Genomic DNA, 25,458 nt, shown 5'->3' with positions numbered 1-25,458 from the left:
AGCTTCTCTGGGCAACCTGGCCCAGGGGCTCACCCCCCTCACAGCAGAGTTTCTTCCCGATATCTCACCTAAATCTCCCTCTTTCAGTGTAAAACCCTTCCCCCTCGTCCCATGGCTCCCCTCCCTGCTCCAGAGTCCCTCCCCAGCTTTCCTGGAGCCCCCTGAGGGACTGGCAGGGGCTCCAAGGTCTCCCCGGAGCCTTCTCTTCTCCAGGCTGAACCCCCCCAGCTCTCTCAGCCTGTCCCCACAGCAGAGGGGCTCCAGCCCTCCCAGCATCTCCAGGGCCTCCTCCAGCCCCGCTCCAACAGCTCCGTGTCCTTCCTGTGCTGAGGGCTCCAGAGCTGGACACAGCACCCCAGGTGGGGTCTCACCAGAGCGGAGCAGAGGGACAGAATCCCCCGCCTTGCGCTGCTGCCCACGCTTCTTTTGATGCGGCCCAGGACGCAGTTGGCTCTCTGGGCTGCCAGCACACGTTGCCTGCTCATGTTGAGCTTCTCACCCACCGGCCCCCCCAAGTCCTTCTCCTCAGGGCTGCTCTCCAGCCATCCTCCGCCCAGCCTGGATTTGTGCCTGGGGTTCCCCTGACCCAGGTGCAGGACCTTGCACTTGGCCTGGTTGAACTTCAGGAGGTTGGCAGGGTCCCGCCTCTACGGCCCGTCCAGGTCCCTCTGGGTGGCATCCCTTCCCTCCAGCGTGTCACCGCGCCACACAGCTCGGTGTCATCAGCAAACTCGCTGAGGGTGCCCTTGATCCCACTGTCTATGTCACCGACAAAGATGTCAAACAACGCTGGTCCCAGTACTGACCCCTGAGGAACACCTCGTCACCAGCTTCCATGTGGCCATTGAGCCATTGACTGCAGCCCTTTGAGTGCGGCCATTCAGCCAGTTCCTTATCCACCCAGTGGTCACAGAATCATGGAACTGTCAGGGTTGGAAGGGACCTTAGTTCCAACACCCCTGCCATGGGCAGGGACACGTCCCACTAGATCGGGTTGCTCAGAGCCCCGTCCAGCCTGGCCTTAAAAACTTCCAGGGATGGGGCTTCCACCCCCTCTCTGGGCAACCTGGGCCAGTGTCTCACCGCCCTCACGGTGAAGAACTTCTTCCTAATGGTGGTCCATCCTTCTAATGATGGTCCATCTTCCTAATGATGGTCCATCCATCAAATCCATGCTTTTCCAATTTAGAGACCAGGATGTCGTGCAGGACAGCGTCAAATGCTTTGCCCCTCAGCGTCTACCAGGCCACCCGGCCCCTTCCCCACCTCACCGCGATGCTGCTCCGAGGCGGGGGAAAAAAAACGCCTTTTTCTGCTTTAAGAAGTGCCAAGTGCTCCATAAACCCACACCAAAAGCCGAGTTTGTGCAGTGGCCCTGAGGAGGAAGGACGCACGGACAATGCACAGACGAGCCATGGACTTCTCAGGATAAAGATAACCCCGGGGCGAATTCAGTGTGGGGAAGACACTTTTCTAGGCCATCTTATATATATTCTGATCACAACGCCCGCCAAAAGGCAAAAGAAGATGAGAGAGGAGGAGGAAGGAAGGCGAAGCACGCAGAAGGAGAAGGGGCTGGGTTGTAACCCGGGGAGACGGCCCTCCACTGCCGCAGGCGGGGAAGAAAGCAGAGAGGGCAGGACCAGAAGGGCAGAAAGCCGACGACAGCCACAAAAAGCGAAGTTTGGAGAAGAAAATAATACTCAAGGGCACGTGGTCCTTTCAAAGAACGCAGGGGCCGTCTCTTCCATGCGACGGCAAAAGGCATTTCTTGACAACGAACCGGCCGCCGAAGCCAATCGCGCCCCTCAAAAATCCAGGCACACGCCACCGGCCACGACGCGGCCGTCCCCGGCTCTCGCAAGGAACAACCCCACGGCCACGAATGCCTTCTCCTCTGCTCTGCCAACATCAGCACGTCCGTCGTCCCCCCCCGCCACCACCCTCCGCTTCCTCGGTGGTTAATGGCTTCCCATCTGGGGCTGGCGGGGGGCGTTGGGAAAGATTGCGGGCAGAAAAATTACCCAGGAAAAGGATTCCTCCTCAGCACGGTATCAGAAGCTCGCTGGAAGCCAAACAATTAAGCCAATTGTTTTGTTTTTTTTTTTTTTTTCCTCTCTCTCTCATTTAGCTGTTTTGTACACACACAGACTTTCTGCTGCTCCGCTGCCCCCTGCTCTGCTCCGCCGCCACACCGACGTCACGCCGTCCCCCCGCCAGCCCGGCTCTTCTCTGCTCCCTGTAAAACACATTCTCATTAACCGGAATTAAACTGGCGTTAATCTACCATCACAACCGACGGGCCGTACTAAAGCATTAACTCTTCCCAGCCGGGAGAATCGGTACTTTTCGATCAAGGGGATATTTTTAGCACCCTGTGGCGCTGCTGAGGATCCGACCTGGGATGCCCGCGGGGCTCTGGATGTGTCCTATGGCCGCGTGGCCCCAGCTGTAAAATGGAAGATTTGCGAATCGGCAAAGAAAAATGAAGTTATTCGAGGTGAGGCAGGGCTCGGGAGCCGCACTCCCCACAGGTCACTCCACCTCCCAACAGACGCAGAATCTCCCCCTGCCACGAGAAGGCACCGAAGCGGGGATGGGACAAGCACCCCGTGACGAGGGACGGAACGCCCTCGGAATACGGAGGATTCGTGGCAAAAATCCTTTGTTTCACCCCCAGCTCAGGGAAACGCGCGGAGGCAGTGGGGGGGAAAGAGGGCTCCGAGCGGGGACTCCTGACTGGGAGCGATCCCGGAGCTGAGTCACTTCACCCCTCCGCTCCCAACCTCCGAACAGCCGAGGGTTAATCAGCTAATTGTTCGTTAGGCAGTTTGAGACCTCCACGTTAAAGAGGAGATAAAAAAAAGCCAATTATTTGAGTCATCTGTTTGGATGGGGAAAGGTATTTGATAATGCAATACAAAGGTGGCAAACAGAGCTTTTATGTGATCCCAAGGGCTCTCGCTGTCCATTTGGTGCCAACACTTTCTCAGCAGGAGACGTACAAGGCTATTTTATCCATAAAGAGCAAAGCAAGCCCTCGGAGAAACGCCTGTGAATCGCAGGCAGCTCCCTCGGCAGCATCCGAGCCCGAATATAAAACCCGCAGCTAAAGACCCTCCCCGGGGGAGCGGGAGTTGGAGCGTTACAGGGAGCAGCTGCTCCAGAGAGGGACCATTTCCACGTGTGGGGGGTTAAGTACAACTAACAGGAGTCAAGGGACGGGGAGCTTTAGGTCAGCCAGCGTGCGCTTTAACGGGAGGCCTCGGAGGGGAAGAGTCAGGGCTACGGGGAGATAAACGCTCGCTTGATTTATTTTCAAAAATTAAATTTGATGGCCCCGTGCTGCCTCGAGACAAACGAGCACCTGCCTCTCCCGCTCCAGCCCTGCCAACCTTTCCACTCGCCTCCCGCCGACCGGGGGTCTCGTTTCCCCCTTGGGCGGGGAGGAAGAGGATTTTAAACTTGAAAGATTTCTACCCCGGAGGGCTAACGGAGCGGCGGGGGGGGGGGGTTCAAAGCTACAGATGAGTTCACAGCCACTCACGCAGCTCTGCATTCGCTCCCAGCGGGTCTGAAATCCCCCTTGGCTACGATTCTCCCCCCGCCACCCGCCCCCCCCTTCCACGTCCCTACCCCTCCCCAAATCAATTTGAATAGGAAATGAAGTGTGGCTCCGCGCAGACAATGCTTTATTGTAAAGTTTTTGCTGCCACGCACGGTATAAAAAAACCCAAAAAAACAAAAAAAAAAAACCCAAACCAAAAACCCCCAAACCTGCCAAGGCACATGTAAACATTCGCAACCGCCAGGCTCCTCCGTAATGAAAAGCTATAAAGAACACCCAGGTGGGAAGCACAATACCACCAGCTAATTAAAGTAACCAATAATATTCCTCCCAGGAATGCGAGAGCATGTTCCGCTCAGTGGGAGAAGCCACTTCTAAAGCCCGTGAACTCGCCTTCCCGGCGGAGCAAACAAAAAAAAGGAGACACGGCCAGCGAGCCCCGCTGCCGGACATCGCTCCATCGGGGGACACAAAGCCCGGCCAGCGAGCCCCGCTGCCGGACACCGCTCCATCGGGGGACACAAAGCCCAGCCTGGGTTTCACCATGAGGGTGGTGAGACACCGGCCCAGGTTGCCCAGAGTGGTGGGAGTGGAAGCCCCATCCCTGGAAGTGTTCAAGGCCAGGCTGGACGGGGCTCTGAGCAACCCTATCTAGTGGGAGGGGTTGGAACTAAAAGATCTTTAAGGTCTCTTCCAACCCTGACAATTCTATGATTCTATGAATCTGTAGGGCTGGAGCCAGCCCGGCCACTGGCCCCGGGCAAGCCATTGCCCCACCCACCAGTGGGTCCCCGGGGAGCACAGAGCCAGCTGCGATAGCTGTGAAGGGCTCGGGGGGCTCAGCCTTGGGGGCTTTCGGGGTTTTGCCGAGCCCAGGGGCCACGGCGCAGCCCGGGAGCCGCCTCCTTCCATAAACCCTGGCTTTATTAAGCTGCAGCCACACGATCCCGGCCAGGGAAGGCCACGGCCATAAAGGTTGACAAGGCGTATATTCCTCCTGAAAAATGGGAGCTCCCAGTGACAGGGTTAATGATGTTTGAGCAGCCTCTCACCCTGAGCTCCACATATCCCAGCTTTAATGCGCTGGCCTCCTTCCCCCACCCCCAAAGGGACGGGAGAGGGAAGGAGGGAGGCGGGGAGGGGGGGAAGAACAGCGACCTCCAATGCCAGATATTTTCTACATCAGTGAATTCCCGGGGCCAGCAGAATAAAGCAGAACACTGGTACGTGGAGAAACAGGCAGCAAAGAAAAGAAAAGAAAAGAAAAAAAAAAAGAAAAAAAAAAAAGGTCAGATCCATCCCACCCACACCCCCCCTGCCCCCGAGGAGGAGAGGGGCTCACTGCGGAGGGATGGAGAGAAGCCGAACCTCCCCTGGCTCTTCCCCTTTTCCCGCAGGGAGAGGAGAGGTCTCCATGCCAACACCACCCAGCTGCAGAGCCGGACAATTCTTTCCGCTCCCCGCTATTTCCCAACAGCGCTGCAGCACCGGGCTCGGCGCAGCCCAGAAGAGGAAAAGGCTATTTGTGCGGGGGCAGCGCGCAGGATGTCGGATTCATCTCAGAGCCTATATTTATCCTTTTCTCCCGTTTTTCCCCCCAAAGGTGCTAAATTCATCTTCTCCCCCCCACCCCTCACCCCTCCATTTGCTACATTTAGGTGAGGGATTATCGCAGGGGTGAGCACACCGTTCGCCGGCACACGTTTATCTCCAAGCACGCCCCATGGTGTCCCCCCCCCAGCACGTTCAGCTCCCCCCAGCGCAGCACAGGGAGGGGGTCCCAGCGGGAGACAGAGCGCGGCTCCAGCTCCTGCCCCACCGACAGCCCCCGCGGCCGGCGCCAGCACGCGAAGGCCGAGCTAAATCCATCGACAGGTAACGAGGACCAGGAGAGGGTTACGCTCAGAACCCTCAGGGGTATATTTCTCTCCTGGAAAAATAAATAGTTTTAAGACCAAATCCATCCCCCTACGAAGCTCATCTCATTTGTACTTCAAAGAGTTATTTCCTACCGGGGAGCTCTGGACGCTTTCTCTTCAGAGAGCTCATTACCTTGGTCTTTACTGACTTGGCTCCTGCCCCCAACAGAAACGTGCACTTCCACAGCGCGAGTCAAACGCCTGAAAACATACCAATTACACCGCCTGCGAAACGGGCTCTCTTCCCTTGTTAAAACCCGGATGAACGAGCTTAAAATCCAATGCCTCCATTCGGCGGCGGTTAAATCTCTCAAAACCATAGCGAGAGTCACACACGCAAAAACAAACAGAGGGGAAGATGAAGGAAACGGTGTTGACAAGGCTCCCCCGGGGTCCGGGGCCCGTGCGCCGCACTAATAACAAGATGTAAAAACCTCAAACGGCACGAAGGCTTTGAGAGGCCACAGCACGCTCCGCGCCGGAGCGCCAGGCTAATCCGGAGGGGCAAAGTGTCCTGGAGGCAGAGGCACCTTACCTTCTTGGAGAGCGAGGAGACATTCAAGCCAAATCTTTGAGCCCTTTCCTTTAATTTATCCATGTTTACCTACAAAGACATAGGAAACAATTTATAATTTAAAAAATAAATAAACAAAAAAATAATAAATCACCGTCACTCAAGAGGGATGGAGAAAAGGCTGCCTCTCGGAACAGACTTGCGTGCAGCGACCAGCCCCGGGGGAGGCTCCGCTGGGCACCGTGCTGCCCCGACACCCCGGGCCGCCGGGCAGAACCTGTGTCCCAAAGGAAGCACCAGAAACCACCGATCCGCCCCGTCGCTTCCCCAAACCCACCCCAGGAGAAACCCCCCCATGCTGACCCCTCCCCGGCACCTTCCCCGCAGCAGCCTGGTCAACACCAACACAAAATAAACCAGCCCGGGAGGCAAATTTGCCAGCGCTTCCCCCAAATTACCAATGCCACCCTGGCTGCCACCGGTTTACGCAGCCATCGCTGCGCCCTCACCCTTCCACGACCCGCGTGTCACATCCAAGCGGATCCCTGCACCAAGCAGCTTCCCAGGAAATCGCCCAAACTGCCTGGTTTCCTAGAGAGGCATCAGCCACTATTACGGCACCTCTTCCTGACGAACACAGACTTTTTGGGCACGCGGTTCCGCAGAGGAAACCCCTGTCCCTCCTCGCAGATGTTCGTGCAAGATCTTCTGTGCCCCCGGCACCAGACAAAGCCAGAGCCTCGCCTGGCGACAGATCTCGGCTTAACTGTTCCACCCATCCTCAACGCAGCACGCAAACGCCGAGACACGGAGCCACCCGCCCGCCCGCTGCGAGACTCACAGAATCCCACAGAATCATCCCAGAACGGCTGGGGTGGGAAGGGCCCTCTGGAGATCATCTCCTCCAACCCCCGGCCAGAGCAGGGTCACACACAGCAGGTGGCACAGGAACGCGTCCAGGCAGGTTTGGGATGTCTCCAGAGACGGAGACTCCACCACCTCTCTGGGCAGCCTCTGCCAGGGCTCTGCCACCCTCAACGTCAAGAAGTTCCTCCTCATGTTGAGGTGGAACTTCCCATGCTCAAGTTTGTGCCCGTTACCTCTTGTCCTGTCCCCGGGCACCACCAACAAAAGACTGTCCCCATCCTCCTGACACCCCCCCTTTCAGTATTTATAAGCGTTGATAAGGTCCCCCCTCAGTCGTCTTTTTTCCAGACTGAAAGCCCAAATCCCTCGGCCTTTCCTCATCAGAGAGATGTTCCATCCCCTCAGCATCTCGGTAGCCCCTTGCTGTCCCCTCTCCAGCAGTTCCCTGGCCTTCGGTGCCTCCTACTGAGACCTGGAAGGTGGCTGGGCAAAGCGGCACTGGCCATTAAAAGCCGAGTAATTTACTACAGGTCATTCGTCGTTTCCATTCCCGAGGCATAATTCAAGCAATTCCAACAAAAACACAGGATGAAAGCCAGGCATATGAAAAAAAAAAAAACAACAACCAACCAAATATCCACCTTTGTTCCTTTCAGCATTTGATTCTAAAAATCAGCTCATCTGAGAAAACGGGCGCAGGGATGGGAATCTCCCCAGCTGCGGGCAGACATGACGCCCGGGGGGGGCTACGCCGCCAGCCCTCGCTCCGCACACCTTGCTCCCGGACCTTGCGGGCGGTTTATCCCCGCCCGCGGGTAAAACCCTCTTCCTACAAACCGTGACGCGCGTTAAGGGCCTGACGAGCGGCCGGTCAAGAACGAGAAGCGTTTCTTACCGTGGGTTTGCTGTCTGCAGAGAGGCCTGAAACGAGGAGGCAAGAAAAAAAGAAAAGGCAGTTAGAGAACAAAGATGGGGAGCGGCACCTTGGAGGGGCAGCAAAGTCACGGCGCTGCCCTGTCCCACCGCAAACTGGGGAAGAACCGCCGTCCCCTCCTCCCCGGCTTCTCTCTCCGCTCGCTACAGAGTCTCCCAGTTTCTTTTTTCACCTTCAAATCCACTTTTCCACCGCAAACCTGCTGCCGTCCCACCTCGCTAAGTCAGCTATGGCGACGTGACCCGGCATTTTATGAAGCCAAAGGGTGTTTTCAGGGGTACCGCGGGGAAATCTGGCTCGCGTCTTCCAGCTGTGCTTGGAAGTAAGAGCCGCCGGGAAAAGCATCTGAGCCACCAAGGGAACAACCTTGTCCTTTTCTTCCCTATTCTACAATTCCCGCTCGGAGCTCCCGGGTGCACTCAGGAAAAGGGAGAGAGGTGAAAACAAAGGTAGTCCCACCGGCAAGTTTTGTGTTTGTTTTTGGGTTTGGTTTTTTTTTTTCCCCCCAGGAATAATTCAATATTTGCAGTGCGGTCACTCCCTGGATTGCGTCTGCTTCACCTCCTCACCTTTAGTCGAAACCGTGGCCAAACCAAACCTGCCGAAGGCAAACAGAGCTGAGTCAGGGACGGGGGCAAAGAGAAGGTCAGGCAGTACCCGGCGCGTCAACTCCTGGGTGTGAACTTTTCCTTCAAATCCTTTTCCTGAGCGTACTTGAATCAAACTGGTTTGAGGGTAAGATTAACTGGAACACGCTATTATCGGCTAATGGAATTACTGCAGTGGCTCCCGCGCTTCCTCCGTGGGCATTAATTCCCTGCTTTCTCCATAAAACGAAGCCCGAAGTGCAGAAAGCTGGCCGGAGCCCCAGCAGTTCACCATTTTTTTTTTCCTCTTTCTTTCCAGAATAACCACGAGAACTGCCAGAAATTTCACCGGTATTTTAGTCTGAGGCACCAGTAAGGAACACATCGAGCGCCCCGCAGTCAGACACGGCCTGAACGTGACACCGGGGTCTCTCCTGCCCACGAGGAGCACCACGTCCCTGCAGGCGTAACACAGCACGCGTCCCCAAAACCCTCCAGCAAACCTGCCCACAGCTCATTCAGGCTGAGGGAAACAGAATCCCACAGAATCCCAGACTGGCCGGGGTGGGAAGGGCCCTCTGGAGATCATCTCCTCCAACCCCCAGCCAGAGCAGGGTCACACACAGCAGGTGGCACAGGAACGCGTCCAGGCGGGTTTGGGATGTCTCCAGAGACGGAGACTCCACCACCTCTCTGGGCAGCCTCTGCCAGGGCTCTGCCACCCTCAACGTCAAGAACTTCCTCCTCATGTTGAGGTGGAACTTCCCATGCTCAAGTTTGTGCCCGTTACCTCTTGTCCTGTCCCTGGGCACCACTGAGAAGAGCCTGGCCCCATCCTCCTGCCACCCCCCCTTTCAGTATTTATAAGTGTTGATAAGATCCCCCCTCAGACTTCTTTTTTCCAGACTGAAGAGCCCCAAATCCCTCGGCCTTTCCTCATCAGAGAGATGTTCCAGCCCCTCAGCATCTCGGTAGCCCTTTGCTGTCCCCTCTCCAGCAGTTCCCTGTCCCTCTTGACCCGGGGAGCCCAGAACTGGACCCAGTGCTCCAGCTGTGGCCTCCCCAGGGCAGAGCTGAGGGGGAGGATGACCTCCAGCCACCTGCTGGCCACGCTCTTCTTGATGCCCCCCAGGCTACCGTTGGCCTTCTTGGCCACCAGTGCCCATCGCTGGCTCATGGCCATCCCGTTGTCCCCCAGGACTCCCAGGTCTCTTGCCACCCAGCTGCTCCCCAGCAGGTCACCCCCAACCTGTCCCGCTGCGGGGGGTTATTCCTCCCCGGGTGCAGCACCCTGCGCCTGCCCTTGTTGAATTCCATGAGGTTCCTCTTTGCCCAGCTCTCCAACTGTCCAGGTCTCTCTGGATGGCGGCACAGCCTTTCAGTGTGTCAGCCACCCCCCCCAGCTTTGTGTCATCGGCGAACTTGCCGAGGGCGCGCTCTATCCCTTCATCCAGGTCGCTGATGGATACACTGAAGAGGACTGGACCCAGTACTGAGCCCTGGGGAACATCGCTCATCGCTGACCTCCAACTAGACTCTGTGCCCCTATCCGACCCGCAACCTCCGCCTCATCCTCCCGACTCCTCCCCAGCGCAGTTGTGTGTCCGAGCGCGTTCACCTCACGCCAACACCACCTGTCCCGGAGGCAGAGGTATCCGGAGGGATTTTTCCCCCCGGCGAGAGGAGGGGAACGGCTGCGAGCGTGGACTCACCGAGCTGCCCGCGCCGCCTTCTTGCTCTCCAGGCTGACGGGCACGTTGAAGCGCTCGGCCCTCTTCTGCATTCGCTGGAGGGAGAGAAAAGAAGCAAGCTGAGGAAGAGGGAAGGTTTGAAGGGTACCGGAAGGACGTTGCGCAGATGCAAACGGCCACCTGCGGCGGGCTGACACTCCAAGGTGCCCCGTTAGACCAGCAGTGGGAAAAAACAGACCCCGCACCCACAGGTAAAGGGCGAGATGCTGTAGGCACCTTCTTCTCTTTTAAAAAAAAATCCCCGCGCGTTTTTTTTTCCACAGGTTCAATCAGCTATTGGTTTGCTGCATCTAAGAAAGGCTGGACATTATTGCCGTTAGCCGATATTCCTGCAGCACAAGCAAACTCCCCGAGCTGCTCAATAACGTCAGGTCCCGCAGCTTTTAGCTCCGCTTCAAAGGACTTTGGCTCGAGGCACCTTCCCTTGGCTCGGGCCGTCCAAGAAGCCACCGCACAAAGGTGGCCAAAAGGCTCCGTCACCATTCTGATAAACACAGGACTAATTAAAAAGAAAACTAATAAAAAAGGCACGCCCTTACTCAGCTGCTCAGGGAGTTTTCCTAAGGAAAGGAGACATCCAGAAGAGAACGGCACCAGGGAGCGGCCGGAGCCAGGCGACTGTTTTAAGATGGCGCGAGGCTGCGCTGGAGGCCGGCGCGGCACCGCACACCTCGGCCGGGGAAGCCCGATGCCACGGGGAAGGAGCAGCGACCGCAAAGGGAACGGCCCCGACTTCCCTCCAGGAGCGGGCATGACCGGCATCAGCGGATTTGCAAGGAGAGAGGCAAACGAGATTCCCTTTTCTTCCCTGCCCTGAGCAAAAGGGCAAAGAAATACGCTAGAAAAGGGGATTGGGGGGTGTGGGGGGGTGTTTGTTTTCAGGGAAACTTATTTATTTGGCACAAGCCTTTTCACAAGAGACGGAGGCAATCCGCGCAGTCGGCTCAGCCTGGCAGCCACGGTTTGCCATTAGCAGCACAATTCCAGACGGAACTCAGCTACGTCGGAAGGACCGGACCCGCTGCCCCCACCGGAGCCCAGGCTTGGAGCTTCCCCGGGCTGGGAAAAAGCTTGGAAACATCGGAAGCGCAAGGGTTTGCGCCTCTGAGTACTCAATCCCCTTAAAAGCTTAAGGGAAATATTTAACATTTTATTATTCCACAAGGGTGCAAAAATGCGTTTGGTGTTTTAAAGGTTAGAGAAACAGATATTATTTTAATGGAAACATTTACTTTAGCCAAAAGCGCAGCGAGGAGCGTAATAAACATTTGCATCAAAACACAAATGTTTAGAAAAGCGGGATTAGGAACACCCACCCCTAACGCTGTCGGCACTGAGGAGCTTTTACTCAACTCAGTCGAAACAATAAAGACAAAAAAAACCCAAAACTGTATCGCTCGGTTCAAGGCACATTTCCTTATTCTTCCCAACACCCCGAAGAACATCCAGAGGAAACACCCGACGAGGCAGCTCCTGAACGGCTGTCGACTACGGCCAGGCCAGGCCAGAACAAAACCCCCGCTGCCCCGGGACCCCCCAGGGGTGACCGGTACGGTCAGGGGGGTGCTCTGCCCCCTTGACAACCCCCCAGACCCACAGCAAGCGACTGGCTGGATTTCGGGCTGGGCTCGCAATTCCATTCCGTTATCCCCGACGGTCGCCTTTCCCAGGAATCGGTCTCCTCGCTTTTTGAACTCCTCTGTACTTCTGGTAACAGCCCACATTAACAGCCTCCGGCGTTCAATTATGCACCGTACGGGAAAAGAATTCCCTTTTATCTTCAAAAACCATCTATGACATAATTTTGCCGAGACCTGATTCGCATTCAATCAAACAGGCTCTGGGGAGACACCCCCCCCGCTGTCCCCGCAGTGCTGCCTCCAGATCTGGGGACGTCAGGAGGACACGGAGCTGTTGGAGCGGGGCTGGAGGAGGCCCCGGAGATGCTGGGGGGGCTGGAGCCCCTCTGCTGGGAGGACAGGCTGAGAGAGCTGGGGGGGTTCAGCCTGGAGAAGAGAAGGCTCCGGGGAGACCTTGGAGCCCCTTCCAGTCCCTCAAGGGGCTCCAGGAAAGCTGGGGAGGGACTCTGGAGCAGGGAGGGGAGCCATGGGATGAGGGGGAAGGGTTTTACACTGAAAGAGGGAGATTTAGGTGAGATGTGAGGAAGAAATTGTTTGCTGTGAGGGTGGTGAGCCCCTGTCGCAGGTTGCCCAGAGAAGCTGTGGCTGCCCCATCCCTGGAGGGGTTCAAGGCCAGGTTGGACGGGGCTTGAAGCAACCTGGGCTGGTGGGAGGTGTCCCTGCCCAGGGCAGGGGGTGGCACTGGGTGAGTTTTAAGGTCCCTTCCCACCCAAACCATTCTGTGGTTCTATGGCGATTCCATCACTTCCCTAGGTCGGAAGGGGCCTTTAAGATCATCGAATCCAACCATCAACCCAACACTGCCCAAACTACCACTGACCCACGTCTGCCCGGCTTTTAAACACCTCCAGGGATGGCATTTAGGGATTGTAGGGATAGGACACGGGGTAAGGTTATACTTTGAAAGAGGGGAGATTTAGGTGAGATCTGAGGAAGAAGTTCTTGGCTGTGAGGGGGGTGAGCCCCTGGCCCAGGTTGCCCAGAGAAGCTGTGGCTGCCCCATCCCTGGAGGGGCTCAAGGCCAGGCTGGACGGGGCTTGGAGCAACCTGGGCTGGTGGAACTGGGTGAGCTTTAAGGTCCCTCCGAACCCAAATCATTCTGTGATTCTACAAACAAAACCCAAAAAACCCAAAATAAACCCCAAACCAAAAAAAAATTTTGGAGAAAAAGAATTTGGAGAAAAACGGAAGGGCAAGAGCCTAACTTCAGCGATTTCACTTAATGAGCTCTTTAACCAGCTAGGGCCAAGGGCAGCCCCACACCACGGGGGGACGTGGCTCCTCCAGCAACACTCCCAGCTCACATCAGGCCCTGTGTTTCTCCTCATTACTCCCTTGCTGAGGTCATAATCCTCCGCTTGCGACATCACCCTGGTTGCTGTGGAAATGATCGTGTCCCAAACAGAAGATTAAAACTCCGAAGTAGGGGCGAACAGCAGGGAGACAAGAATCATGTTTTCATAGTGATTTCTTTCTTATGGAACACCAGCAAAAAAATAAAAGGGGGGCGCGGGAGGGGGGTGGGGTGGGGATTAGAGAACCACAATCGGATTCCTGAAACTCAAAAACTTTCGCAAAGTTTTCCCAGAGGAATCGGCAGCTTCTAAGTGTGTTTGTTTTAAATAAGCCCAGCAAACGTAAGGGACAAAGCCAGAGAAGATAAAGATGAGATGATCTGTTAGCTCCTATCAGTTCCTCCCCGAAGCGAGCCCTCACAAAGCTTTGTAGTTTTACATGTCTGAAGCAACGGGGCTGCAGCAAGTCCCGAGGGACAGGGACGTGCCGCGGCCTGGTGAACTCCGTAGGGGAATTTTTCATTGTTGGCAACAGCGGGAAACACACATTTTATACACCAGAGCCATCACTGAGGCGGTTCGAGTCTACCAGCCTTTACCATCCAGAGCCTTTACCATCCCCCTTTGTCTGCGAGGGAATGATGGCCCGGGAACGACGCGGCTTGTGGCTGCTAAGTGGGGAATATTGAGGGAGGGTCAGTGGTGGTTGGTGGGGGAAAGACACGGCAGCGAGGAGAGAGGCGTCAATGGACAATTGAGAGGAACGGGCCTCAAAATCTCCCGGCAAAGCGAAACGTGCCACGGGGTCGCCACCCTGCCAGGTCACCCCACAGCCAGTAATATAAAATCAAGGAAAAAAAAAAAAATCAAGCGGGTTTACAATGGGAACACTGACACAGCCCCGGCAACACACAAAAGAGACTCTGAACGAAGCGAATAAGGAAACCCACACCTGGGAGGATGCAGTAGCAGAAGGAACCTTACCTCCATCTGCGATATTTCTGATGTTATTTTCACTACCTTCTTTTCCGTAATCCTAGAGGTGTTGGGAAAGAGAGAAACTGGTCAGAGCAGAGCCAGATCACGATGCTAAAGTGAAGTATGAAACTTTTAACCCCAGTCTAGGGTGTACGAGGGGGCAGGAAACACGCAACCCGGTGAAGGTGCAGCCATGGTTCCCCCGCGAGCCTAACCAGTGCCTCCAGTGCTCCCCAATTCCTCTGGCAACGATGGGAAGCTGGAAAAGACACAAGAACCAGCCCCACTCCCACCCGTGCTCTACAGGCTCGCAGGAACAACCAGCTGTTTAAGGCAAGAGAAACGTTCTCCGATTTGAGCGGGACGCTGCAGACACGTCTCAAAACGCCGGGTGGATATTACGAGCGAGAGGCCGCACGCAGACCTACGCGCCCCAGAATAACCCCCTGCCCATCCTACAGCTCTTAACAGTCACATTCAGCTCTTGTTAGAAGCCCAAAGCCTCGACTGCAAGCCCCAAAGAGCTTTATTCCTTTATGGCCCTCAAATACAAAGGGTTGTTCTGTTCTAGTTCATGGGACAGCCACAGGCAACTCTCCCCAGGTCAGCCCCAGCACCCCGCACCCAGGCTCCATTTCAAACACACACTTCCTGAACAATGTGCGGCTGACAACAGTGGGACCAGTAAAAAGCCCAAACGAAAATATAATGGAGGGGGCGTGCTCCAAAGTTTATGCTCCGAAAACAGAGCTCAGGCTCGAGGGGGGAAAACAAAAGAGGAAGAGACAAAGTTCGGAAGTTCCCAGGCTAAATGAAATAGCATCCTCCTCCTCCAAACAACTCCCATAAAACAGTGGGTCACAGCCAGCCTCATTAAGGTCGCCCATTTAGAAAAATGCCCTGCTTTTGTTCCAGATTCCTGGACAGGTTTCTCATTTTATGCCCTGAAAGGTAGTAATGGTTTAATGGCACTTTCACAGGAAGCAATTCTGCCTGGGAGCTGGGACCTGGCGCTGCCGGCGCTCGGCGGGCACAGGACGCCCCCTCCTGCCCACAAGCCCGGGGCTCGCTCGGGGCTCGTCCCTTCGAGCCACGGAGGCCAGAGCAGCCACGCAGACGGGACGGCCAGAGCACGGCATTACCCCACCGGGCTGAGGCAAGGGCCACAATCCCAACTCCAAGGCGCGCTGCGACCTCCTTTCAGCCCAAACTCCAACACGGGGCTGTAGGAAGCCGACGGGCGCCGGCCTTGCACCCCGCGGATTCGCGTTGTTCTACTCAGAAAGGATAGTTACACGTCAGGCGATTTTACAGGAGGCTCTTCCGCTTTGACGGGCGGCTCCACCGGCTTCTGCTCTTCTTCCTGCGGGTCAAGGAGTTGAGAGGAGGTCAGAGAATAAACAGCTGAGCAGGAGAGAAACACCGCAGCGGGGACGTCGGCAGCTCTCTTGGGTTCTCAGCGCTTTAAGAGGGACGCGCCTGCAATCCGGCCCACGCACACTTTGGGGTTCCTGCACCGTGCGTTTATCTCAGCCCGCAAAGGTGAGGCGCGCAGCGAGGAGCAGCGCTGCACGCTCCCAGCCCGGCAGGTCCCAACAGCCGCAGACTCTTCTTTTATCCAAAGTCTAATCCCTCCCCAGAAAGTCTGAGCTTCACAAGGCGTAGGAAATTATTCGCGAGACGTTCTCCAGCCGCCACGCGGAGCCAAAGAACATTGAAGCTACACCGTGCTCGCGCTCGATGCCCAGCATCGATCTGCTGAGACCCATCTCGCTCCCCCCCAAAGACTTTTTGTGAAACTGGGGAGAAAGCTTCCACATCCTCCCCCCGTCCCGGCCAAGTGGTGAAGAGCCTGGCAAGCTGGAAGAATTGGTTTCCGCTGGTGTTTTAGGTACAAAGCGCTTTCCCAGGCTGGATCTCCTCACTCCCCCGCCTCAGAACAACCTCTCCTGCTTTACGGCTCGCTCCCGCAGGCCAGGCAACTTTTTCTAACATGTTCTTTCTTAAAAGCACACCGCGGCCCGCCACATTTGCTGCTCAGCTCAGGACAAAACCACAGTGTGACACGGCGTGAATCCTGCTGCACGGGGACGGAACGACCCCGCTCTGAAGCCGGGAGAACCGCGATGCAGCCGGCGGTAGGTCGCACGCCGCCAGGCAAACCGGAACACCCCGCCGAGACCTCCAGCAGGGCGAGCTGCCCACAGGAACACTTACCTCTATTTCTTCTCCCAGCACATCTTCTTCGTTTGCTTCTTCTTCAGCTGGAAAACAAAACAACAGAGCAATTGCAGCAGTGATATCTTTGGTTTCTCGGATAAAGTCTCCTCTGAGAATTTTACTGGGGAAAGCAGGAAGCGAAGGCAGCTGGAATCACCGAATGGTTTGGGCTGGAAGGGACCTTGAAGCTCATTTGTTCCCCCCCTGCTCTGAGCAGGGACACCCCCCAGAGGTTGCTCCAAGCCCCGTCCAACCTGGCCTTGAACCCCTCCAAGCATGGGGCAGCCACAGCTTCTCGGGGCTGCCCGGGCCAGTGTTATTTTCTTACATTTCCAGGTAAGAGGAGACTCAAATTTATTTCCCACCCCGGTGCGGGAGCTCTTGCTCAGCCACGGATGAGTCAGAACAGACGCAGCATTAGACACACCAACAACACGTCCCATGCCCTTGTGTTAAACTCCAAGCTTTTAACACGGAGGCATTTGGGCAGAGTTTTCCAGGGAAACCACTTTTCTTTTGGAAGGTTCCTATTTTGAAGTTTCAGGGAGTAACTTGAGGAAATGGGGTATTCCTATCCTTTTGTATAAACTTTAGGATCATGGAATCGTCTAAGCTGGAAGGGACCATTAAGATCGAGTCCAACGATTAACCCAGCACTGCCCAAACCCCCACTGACCCACATCTGCCCAGCTTTTAAACCCCCTCCGGGGCTGGTGACTCCACCCCTGCCCTGGGCAGCCTGGTCCAAGGTTCTACAACCCTTTCACAGACTCACGGAATGGTTTGGGTGGGAAAGGACCTTAAAACTCACGCAGTGCCACCTCCTGCCCTGGGCAGGGACACCTCCCACCAGCCCAGGTTACTCCAATCCCCGGCCAACCTGGCCTTGAACCCCTCCAGGGATGGGGCAGCCACAGCTTCTCTGGGCAACCTGCGACAGGGGCTCACCCCCCTCACAGCAGAGTTTCTTCCTGATATCTCACCTAAATCTCCCCTCTTTCAGCTTAAAACCCTTCCCCCTCGTCCCATGGCTCCCCTCCCTGCTCCAGAGTCCCTCCCCAGCTTTCCTGGAGCCTCTTGAGGGACTGGAAGGGGCTCCAAGGTCTCCCCGGAGCCTTCTCTTCTCCAGGCTGAACCCCCCCAGCTCTCCCAGCCTGTCCCCACAGCAGAGGGGCTCCAGCCCTCTGATCATCTTCGCGGCCCTCTGCAAACTTGTTTCGGTGAAGAATTTTTTCCTGAGATCCATCCTAAACCTCCCCTGGCCACAACTCGAGGCAGTTTCCTCCTGTCCTTTTCAGGCACCTCAGATATTTTGCACAACATTTTACCCAAAGCGGCCGCTGTGCCCCAACCCACGAGAGGTCACGGCGAGCCACAGGCCGAGCGGTCGCGGTTCTTACTTTGAATACGCTGTTAGAGCCACACACCCAGAGCAGGGGTTCTGCTCTCCCCCAGGGTTCCCACACACACACGCCGAGAGCCCCCGGGCCAGCACCCGCGGAGCCCCGCGGCACCCACCGTGCTCCTCCAGGTACGCCTGGAGCCGGTTGATCAGATCCTGCTTGTTGCCCTTCGCCTCCAGGCCGCGGGCCAGGCACTCCTGCTTCAGCTCGGCCAGCTGCACGACACGAATGAATTAAAAAATTAAGAAGCACGTAAATAAAGGAGACAAATGGATTTTACTATTTTTTTTTTTTTTTTTTAGGAGCCACGAAGGCCGCTCCCCGCCTCAAACACCCGCCGCGCCCCTGGGCCGCCGGGCGTTAACCCGGGTGACCGGTTACCCCACAGGGCCTGGGGGAGGGTGGCTCTCACAGGCCGGCCCCGGCGAGGAGGCAGCCGCCGGGCGGGGTGAAGGCGGACCCGGGTACGGGGGTGGCGGCCGCGGGCCCCGCGCCGGGCGGAGACCCCCCGGGACGGTCCCCGGGGCGAGGGCAGCCGGCGGGAGTCCAGGACCCCTCCGCTGCCCCGGCCCGGCCAGGCCAGGCCACACTCCCCCGCGGCGGGACGCGAAGCCACGGCGGCCCCGCCGGTACCTTCAGCTTATGGAGCTCCACAGCCTCCGCCGCCATCTTGTCGCCCCCGCAGACCCCGCTGCCAACCCCGCCCCCGCCGAGCGCCTCTCGCCCAATCAGCGCCGCGCTTCCTGGGCCGGCGATTTCAAACCACTTCCCAACATCGCCTCTCGCGAGTGGCCAGGTTTGCCCCTCCTCCCGCGCCTTCCGCCCGCTATTGGCCTGCTAGCGTGCGAGGGGCGGGGCGGCGCTGAGCGACGGGCAGATCAACCAATGGAAGCGGGGAAACGCTGCCGAGCGGCCAATGGGGAGAGAGCGGGCCCAGCGCGGGGACTTCCTGGAGACGGGCCTGAAGGCGGGCAGGGTCCTGGCAACGGCCACGGAGCTGCCGGGTGGGCAGGGGTCTGCGAGGGGCCGGGCGATCGGGAACGGGAGGCTGCCAGGGGCCGAAGAGAGAGGGGCCCGGAGGGCTGCGAGGGGCCTGGGTTGTGAGGGCCGGGGAGGTAGGGCCAGGCTGTCAGATGACATCTCTGTGAGAGGCCTGAGGTGCGAGGGGACAGGACTGTGAGGGGACAGGGAGGAGGGGATGGGGCTGTGAGGGTACAGGGAGGGGAGGGTGGGCTCTGAGGTGCTGGGGATGCGGGGAGAGCGGGGCCAGAGGGCTGCGAGGAGCTGGGGGAGCGGGGAGAGCGGGGCCGGGGCTGTGAGAGCCCGGGGAGGGAGGGCCAGGCTGTGAGGTGACATTGCTGTGAGGGGCCTGAGGTGCGAGGGGACAGGATTGTGAAGGGGACAGGGCTATGAGGGGACAGGGAGGGAGGGGATGGGGCTATAAGGGGACAGGGAGGGAGGGGTGGGCTATGAGGGGACAGGGGTGCAAGGCCATGGTGGCAGGGCCGGGCTGTGAGGTGACATCCCTGGGAGGGGCCTGAGATGAGAGGGGACAGGGAGGGAGGGGACGGGGCTGTGAGGGGACAGGGAGGGAGAACTGAGCTCTGAGGGGCCGGGGGTGCGAGGCCATGGTGGCGGGGCCAGACTGTGAGGGCTGGGGAGGAAGGACCAGGCTGCGGGGGTGACATTGCTGTGAGGGGCCTGAGGTGCGAGGGGACAGGATTAGGAGGGGACAGGGAGGGAGGACTGGGCTGAAGGGACAGGGGGCTGAGGCCATGGTGTCAGGGACAGACTGTGGGGGACTGGGGGCGTGAGCAAAAGGGCCATGAGGGGACAGAGAGGGAGGCTGAGCTCTGAGGGGCCAGGGCTGTGAGGGGAGCAGGCGTACCCGGCCCTGGGGAGGACAATATTCCCCCCCGAGGGAAAGGATCTGTCATGGTTTCCCGGCCCCACGTCTGCCTTAGGGCTGAGGAGCCAGGCTCATGGTGAAGGGGGGGAACACTGGGGAGAGCGGAGCCTGTCCTGGGGCGGCTCTGACTTTGTTCCCAGCGTTTCTGGTGACTGGGGGTGAGCTCCTTTCTTTCCTCCTTGCCCTTGTGTTCCTGTCCTTAAGGCTGAGATGCGGAGTCACTCATTAGGGAGCTGGCATCAGGGGTGTGTTGGGGTTCAGCACTTGGGAAGGCCGGGGTGAAGAAGTGTTGCAGGAAGATCGTGGATCTGGGGCTCTGCCAAGAGCCCTGAACTGGGTTAGGAATTGCAGAGATTTGGGGAAAGCCTCTCTGAGGAGACCTCTAGAAGCGCCATTTGTCTTCTGCAGGATGAACGTCGGCGTGGCACACAGCGAGGTGAACCCCAACACGCGGGTGATGAACAGCCGGGGCATCTGGCTGGCGTACGTCATCTCCGTGGGGGTCCTCCACATTGTTCTCCTCAGCATCCCCTTCTTCAGCATTCCCGTGGTCTGGACGCTCACCAACGTCATTCACAACCTGGTGAGTGACACCCCCCCCTCCGCCCCTGGGCCGGAGAGCATGCAGGGTGGCCTTCGCTGGGGATGGCTCGGTGTCCCGTCACTCCTACAGGGCACCGAGGGAAAGTCTAGGGGGCTGGCGCTGAAAGGTCCTTCGCTCGGGAAACAGCACAAAGCCCATTTCTGTGCCAGCAGCAGCCTGTCCTGGGCTTGCTTTACGTCTCCTCTCCCCTTGGAACCTGCAGGTCATGTACCTGCTGCTGCACACGGTGAAGGGGACCCCGTTTGAGACCCCGGACCAGGGCAAGGATCGTCTCCTCACGCACTGGGAGCAGATCGACTATGGGACACAGTGCACCTCGTCGCGCAAGTTCCTCAGCATCTCGCCGGTAGTGCTGTGAGTGCCGCTGAACGAGGCGGGAGGGTGCAGGAGAGAGTCTGGGGTGTGCGGTGTGACCGTTGAGCTTCTGTCAGCACAGCTGCCCCGGCGGGGATGGGCCCAGGGGCTGGAGAGGAGGGTTCCCCAGCTGCGAGGTGCTGTTTTGGGCAGGAAACGCCAGCGAGGCATATGAAATCCCCCCCCAGTGCCAGCAGCGGCGAGGGTGGGAGCGACACTGAGCTCACCCGGGGTCTCCCTCTCCCCCTGCCCAGGTACCTCCTCACCAGCTTCTACACCAAATACGACCCTGCGCACTTCGTCATCAACACGGCCTCCCTGCTCAGCGTCCTTCTGCCCAAGCTGCCCCAGTTCCATGGCGTGCGGGTCTTTGGCATCAATAAATACTGAGACACGGCGAGCTCAGCGCTTCCAGCGGAGCCGGGGACGCCAGCGCGGCGCGAGGCACCGGCTGGAGAGAAGGGTGAGGCGGGCAGGGGCCGCTCCAGCTGTTCGTAAGGTTCCTCCATCTCCAAGGAGGAGCAATCTCCTCAGTGAAGAGAGAAGCGCAGACGCGCAGTCTGGAGCAAGCGGTTGTCACACGTGCGTGTTTCCTTTGAGGTAACCTCCGTGTAACCCCGCAGAAAGCACCTGCGAGGGGAGAACTGCGGACTGCGGGGGGAAGAGTCGTCCCCCTACACCTCCCTCGTCCTCGTGTTTTCTATGTTCCCACCATAATAAAGAACTTGAGAACGACAGGAGCAGCGTCCCGACAAGTGGGAACAGCTCACGCCTCCCGCCCTCCCCGCACAGACCAGCCAGACTCCTTCAAACCGTACTTTTAATTTAACAAAAGTGATAAGAAAGAAGTACACTACCGTTTAAAACCCAGCTGCTCCGCTCTGGGAGTACAAAAAAGGTTAGTGGAAAGCAACGGTGGCGCCTACGGCAGCAGTTTCGGGAGCGTTTCAGCCCAGGCAGGGGCCGGCTTGGCCCCGCTGGGGCTGGTGGCAGCCTGGGGAGCCTCGCGTGGCCCCCGAGGGCTGTCACTCCCCGTCAAGGACCAGCCCGGCCCACGGTGTGGAGCGCCGGGAACCACTAAACGCTCGGTGAGGTGCCGGAGAGACATTTCTCGGCAAAAAACACTCGCAGCACAGTTTCGGCAGTGGCCCCTGAGCAGCTCCTGCCGTTGCTTTTTTCTTTTTTTTTTTTTTTTAAAAAAATAATGCTCTTGGTCCCCAGTGCTGAGAGAAGGGGACGAGGGTCCCCGGAGCCAAACTGGGGCAGGAAAAGCCAAAGTGGCGTGGCCAGAGGCGCTGGGGCCGCGCTGGGAGGAGGAAGAGGAGGAGGAGCGTAGCCAACATACGCGGCTGTACGAACAGAAAGGGGCCGTGCGCAGTAATAAATAGCTCGGGGCGAGCAAAAAAAAAAAAAAAAAAAAACAAAAAAAAAAAACGGAACAAGCTGCTTAAAAAAGAAATATGCAAACGGCGCTGGCAGAGGCTGCCCCCCAGGGGGGACTCACGTGAGTCCCCCAATAGCCCCCGGTGGCTTTGGCCCCGCGGCTGAAGGAGCAGCAGCGGCTCAGGGTGGGGGGTTTCCCTCCCCAGCACCAGGCGTCACCTGAACGTTTACAATAACCCTGAAGAAATGCGGCAGCCGGTCCGTCCGTCTGTCCGTCCGTCCCGGCTGCCCCGCGCCCCGCCGGGCTCTTTGGTACAGCTGGCGCCAAGGCACAGCTCCTCCCGCTCGCCCCGGCGGCCCACAGCCTCCCTGCTCACTTCAAAGAGAGAGATTCCTTCTTTTTTTTTTTTTTTTAAAAAAAAAAAAAAAGAAAAATAGATTTTTTTTTATTCGAAAGAGCCCTTTTTCGTGCCCAGCAGAATCCGCTCAGCGCTGGAACGGCCGACGCACCTTCTTCCGCCTCTTGTGCTTCGTCTCGCCCTTGGGGACTGTGCCCTCCGCCCTGGGGGGAGCCCCGGGGGGGGATGCTGCCGCCGGGGGGGCGGGGGGCGGCGGGAAGGGCCCCCCAGGCATCGCTCCTGAGCTCCCCTGAAAGACGCGGGTGAAGAAGTCCTGCAGGTCGGCGGCCGAGGTGGGGCTGCCCTTGGAGGCGCTTCTGCAGCGGGGGGAGGAAAGGGGAATTTGGGGGGGCTGGGCTGAGCTCGGAGCTCCCCCTGCCCCCCCACCCCGGATGGGGGCCGGGCCCCAGCTGGTGCCGTGTCCCATCACTGACCTCTGCCGCCCGGCCGGGCCGGCATTTCTGGCGCCAAAGGAGATGTGGTAGGGGACGCGGTGGGTGTCGGGGGAGATCCCCACACGCTGGCAGCCGGCCCACTCTGCCGGGAGAGACGCGGCCACCGGTCAGGGTCATGCTGCCCCCGGCACAGGGGGGGGTGACAGCCAGCGGCCCCCACACAGGGCCAGGGGTGGGGGGCTGTGGAAAGCAGCACCCACCCGTAATGTCGTAGATCTTCCCCTCCATCATGGCGAAGTAGGTGATCTTCAGCCCCAGCAGGCTGGACTCGGCCCAGAAATCGCCCTCCTCGGCGGGGTGCAGCACCCCGCACTCGGCGCAGTACCGGGCGCTGAGGGGGTCCCGGTCCATCTCGAACCTCCTGCGGCAAGGGCAGGTGTTTCTGAACCCCCCTCTCACTGCAGGGCCCCCCCAGATGTGGTGCCCCCCACCCGCGGCACCTACTTGTGCTTGCCCTGGCACTTGCTGCACATCATGGTGTTCATGGCCTCCTTCAGGTCGTCCTGCAGCCGGCTCAGGAACTCGCTCATGGACCTCGTCAGCTCGCTCTCCGCCATCCGCTTCCTGCGGAGGGAGGGGAACCGGGCTCAGACCCTGCGTGGGGCAGGGGGGGGTCCCCGCAGCCTCCCCGTGTCCCGTCCTCCCCCTGGCGTCACCCACTCACATCTCATACTCCTTCCTCCTCTCGGGGCTGCTGACGATGTCCCAGGCCGCCCGCAGCACCTTGAACGCCGCCTCCGCCCGCGGGTGCTGGTTCTTGTCCGGGTGGACCTGGGAGAAGCCGGAAACCTCAGCGCCGTCTCCCAGGGGTGGGGGGACACCCACCACCCAGAGACACCCCCCCCACCCCACCCCCCTGCCCAGCACACACCAGCACCGCCAGTCGCCGATAGGCTTTCTTCAGCTCGGCCTCCGACGCCGTGGCCTCCACGCCCAGCACCTGGAAGGGGTTCAGCTCCTCCTCGGGCACCTCGGCCATGGCCAGCAAGCGGCTCACCTCCTCCTCGGAGCCGGCAGGAGCCCCCCCGGCCCCCAGCCCGTCCCCTCCGGCCACCCAGGGGGGAGCTCGCCGCCTCTGCAACCAGTCCCAGAGGTAGCGGCAAGTCCGGCTCTCCCCGAGGAGCCCCCACGTCCTGCGGAGCACGGCCACGTCCAGGAGGGCTAGGAGCCGGGCTACTTGCCGGCTGCTGCCCAGCCGATGGGCGCCAGTGGCCAGCGCGGCAGCGCAGAGGCGCCAGCAGAGCCGCAGGCTGCCCAGCAGCAGCATGAGGAGGAGGAGGAGGAGGGCGCAGAGCATCCAGAGCAGGCGGAGGAAGAGCCCTGCCCCAGCCCGTAGCCACCGGGCTGCCCTCAGGCAGCTGCTGCGGGCCCGCTGGCCTACTCGCCGGCCCCAGCCCCGCACGCCAGCCCGCGCCCAGCACAAGTCCCCAGTGCCCAGGCGGCAGCAGGAGCAGAGCAGCCACCCGCCGGCCTCCGCGCCCAGCCTGCGCGCCCGGGCCAGTAGCCCCCGGGCCAACAGCCCCTGGCAGCCAGCTGGCTCCTCCACCGGCCCCGGCAACTCGCTGTCGTCCCCGCGGCTCCTCTTCCGCACCGGCCGCTGCCGCTTGCCCTCGCGCCGGCCGCTCTCCTCCTTCCCCGAGCGCTGCCGCTGCCGCCTCCGCGTCCTCCGGCTCTTCCCCGCGCCCTCCTCGCTGGCTCCGTCCTCCTCACCTGGCCGCGGTGGCTCCGGGGGGGCAGCAGTGTCCCGGTGATGGCAGGACAGGCTGCAGGATCCGTCGCGCCGCTCAGGACTCAAGGGGGCAGCCGGTTCCCCCTGGTAGCGGCAGGTGCAGCCGGGGCCGGGGAAGGGCAGGTCGGTGGCGTCCCCCAGGCCGCAGCTCCCGTTCCAGGCAGCGCTGCCCCCCCCGCCGCTCCCGGGGGGCTCCGGGCTCCAGCCGGGGCCGTCGCTCCCTTCATCCGCTGCCGTTTCCCGGTACCGGGGCTGCTCCATCCCGGCGGCCCCGCTGGCCCCGGCCGGGCCTAGGTCACAGCCATCCTGCCGGGCCCTGGAAACGAGAGTGGGGTCAGCGCGGCCCCGACCGGTACCGGGGACCCCCGCACCGGCCCCGGGAACCCCCTAGCCCAGCCCCGGTGATGCCCAACCTGGCCCCGGGAACCTCCGACAACGGCCCCAGGTCCCCCTTGGCCCAGCCCCGGTGATCCCCAGCCTGGCCCCGGGAACCCAACGGCCCCGGGACCCCCGCCCCCCGAACCGGCCCCGGAACCCCAACGGCCCCGGGACACCCGTGGCCCAGCCCCAGTGATCCCTAGCCCGGCCCCGGGCCCCCCCCGACCAGCTCCGGGTGCCCACGGAACATCCCCCCCCCCTCCCCGAGGCCGATTTCGGGGGATTTCACCCTAAAGGCGGCGCTCGGAGTCCCGCCGCGGCCTGTCCCGCCGCGGCCCCCCCGCACCCCGGGGCTGGCGGGGACCGACAGGGACCCCGGGGGGGTTTGGAAGGGGGGTGGGGGTGGGGACTCACCGCGCCGGTGCCGGCGGGGGGGGGGTCGCCGCCGCCTCCCGCCCCCCCCCGGGGTCCCTCAACCCGCCTCACTTCCGCCTTCCGCCCGCGCGCCGCCCGCCGCCACCTCCTACTTCCGGGAGGGGCGTGGCCTCGGCCCCCGCTGCGGCCCCGCCCTC

The 25,458-nt window shown here is 59.7% G+C and overlaps 3 protein-coding genes across 7 annotated transcripts in view; 1 reads left to right on the top strand and 2 right to left on the bottom strand.

The window, feature by feature from the left end:
- The window catches only part of SARNP (SAP domain containing ribonucleoprotein), a 39,001-nt gene extending 20,595 nt beyond the window's left edge, over nt 1-18,406 (bottom strand). The window contains exons 1-10 of one of the 2 annotated variants that reach the window (XM_074564981.1): nt 18,310-18,406; nt 17,792-17,891; nt 16,271-16,317; nt 15,349-15,416; nt 14,060-14,111; nt 10,102-10,175; nt 8,372-8,400; nt 7,764-7,789; nt 6,023-6,091; nt 2,069-2,239 (exon numbers count right to left, since the gene is read on the bottom strand). In XM_074564981.1, the coding sequence (XP_074421082.1) occupies nt 2,201-2,239; nt 6,023-6,091; nt 7,764-7,789; nt 8,372-8,400; nt 10,102-10,175; nt 14,060-14,111; nt 15,349-15,416; nt 16,271-16,317; nt 17,792-17,891; nt 18,310-18,345 (540 nt within the window). In that variant the 5' untranslated portion in view covers nt 18,346-18,406 and the 3' untranslated portion in view covers nt 2,069-2,200. Of the gene's footprint in view, nt 1-2,068; nt 2,240-6,022; nt 6,092-7,763; nt 7,790-8,371; nt 8,401-10,101; nt 10,176-14,059; nt 14,112-15,348; nt 15,417-16,270; nt 16,318-17,791; nt 17,892-18,309 lie in introns of those variants that run through there. The other variant, XM_074564980.1, reaches the window with a different exon arrangement.
- Nucleotides 18,407-18,600: 194 nt separating this feature from the next.
- Nucleotides 18,601-21,943, top strand: ORMDL2 (ORMDL sphingolipid biosynthesis regulator 2). Of its 3 annotated transcripts, none has more exons than XM_074565097.1 (4): nt 18,601-18,680; nt 19,994-20,168; nt 20,392-20,543; nt 20,798-21,943. In XM_074565097.1, exons 2-4 carry the CDS (start codon nt 19,995-19,997, stop codon nt 20,931-20,933), a joined length of 462 nt encoding a protein of 153 aa, XP_074421198.1. In that variant the 5' UTR covers nt 18,601-18,680; nt 19,994; the 3' UTR covers nt 20,934-21,943. The 3 variants fall into 3 exon arrangements, with proteins under 3 accessions (XP_074421198.1, XP_074421199.1, XP_074421200.1); XM_074565098.1 differs by having other exon boundaries at nt 18,640-18,834; XM_074565099.1 differs by lacking the exon at nt 18,601-18,680 and adding an exon at nt 19,626-19,743.
- A 412-nt stretch (nt 21,944-22,355) lies between these two features.
- On the bottom strand, nt 22,356-25,432 carry DNAJC14 (DnaJ heat shock protein family (Hsp40) member C14). Of its 2 annotated transcripts, XM_074565096.1 has the most exons (7): nt 25,301-25,432; nt 23,651-24,824; nt 23,444-23,550; nt 23,224-23,343; nt 22,980-23,140; nt 22,759-22,861; nt 22,356-22,641 (listed from the first exon to the last, which is right to left on the bottom strand). In XM_074565096.1, exons 2-7 carry the CDS (start codon nt 24,767-24,769, stop codon nt 22,413-22,415), a joined length of 1,839 nt encoding a protein of 612 aa, XP_074421197.1. In that variant the 5' UTR covers nt 24,770-24,824; nt 25,301-25,432; the 3' UTR covers nt 22,356-22,412. The 2 variants fall into 2 exon arrangements, with proteins under 2 accessions (XP_074421197.1, XP_074421195.1); XM_074565094.1 differs by having other exon boundaries at nt 22,356-22,861.
- Between the last annotated feature and the right edge of the window lie 26 nt (nt 25,433-25,458).

Source organism: Larus michahellis, chromosome 22, assembly GCF_964199755.1.
Source record: "Larus michahellis chromosome 22, bLarMic1.1, whole genome shotgun sequence".
Classification (NCBI taxonomy): domain Eukaryota; kingdom Metazoa; phylum Chordata; class Aves; order Charadriiformes; family Laridae; genus Larus; species Larus michahellis.
The sequence above is the reverse complement of the archived record's forward strand: the minus strand, read 5'-3'. Positions and strand labels throughout refer to the sequence as shown.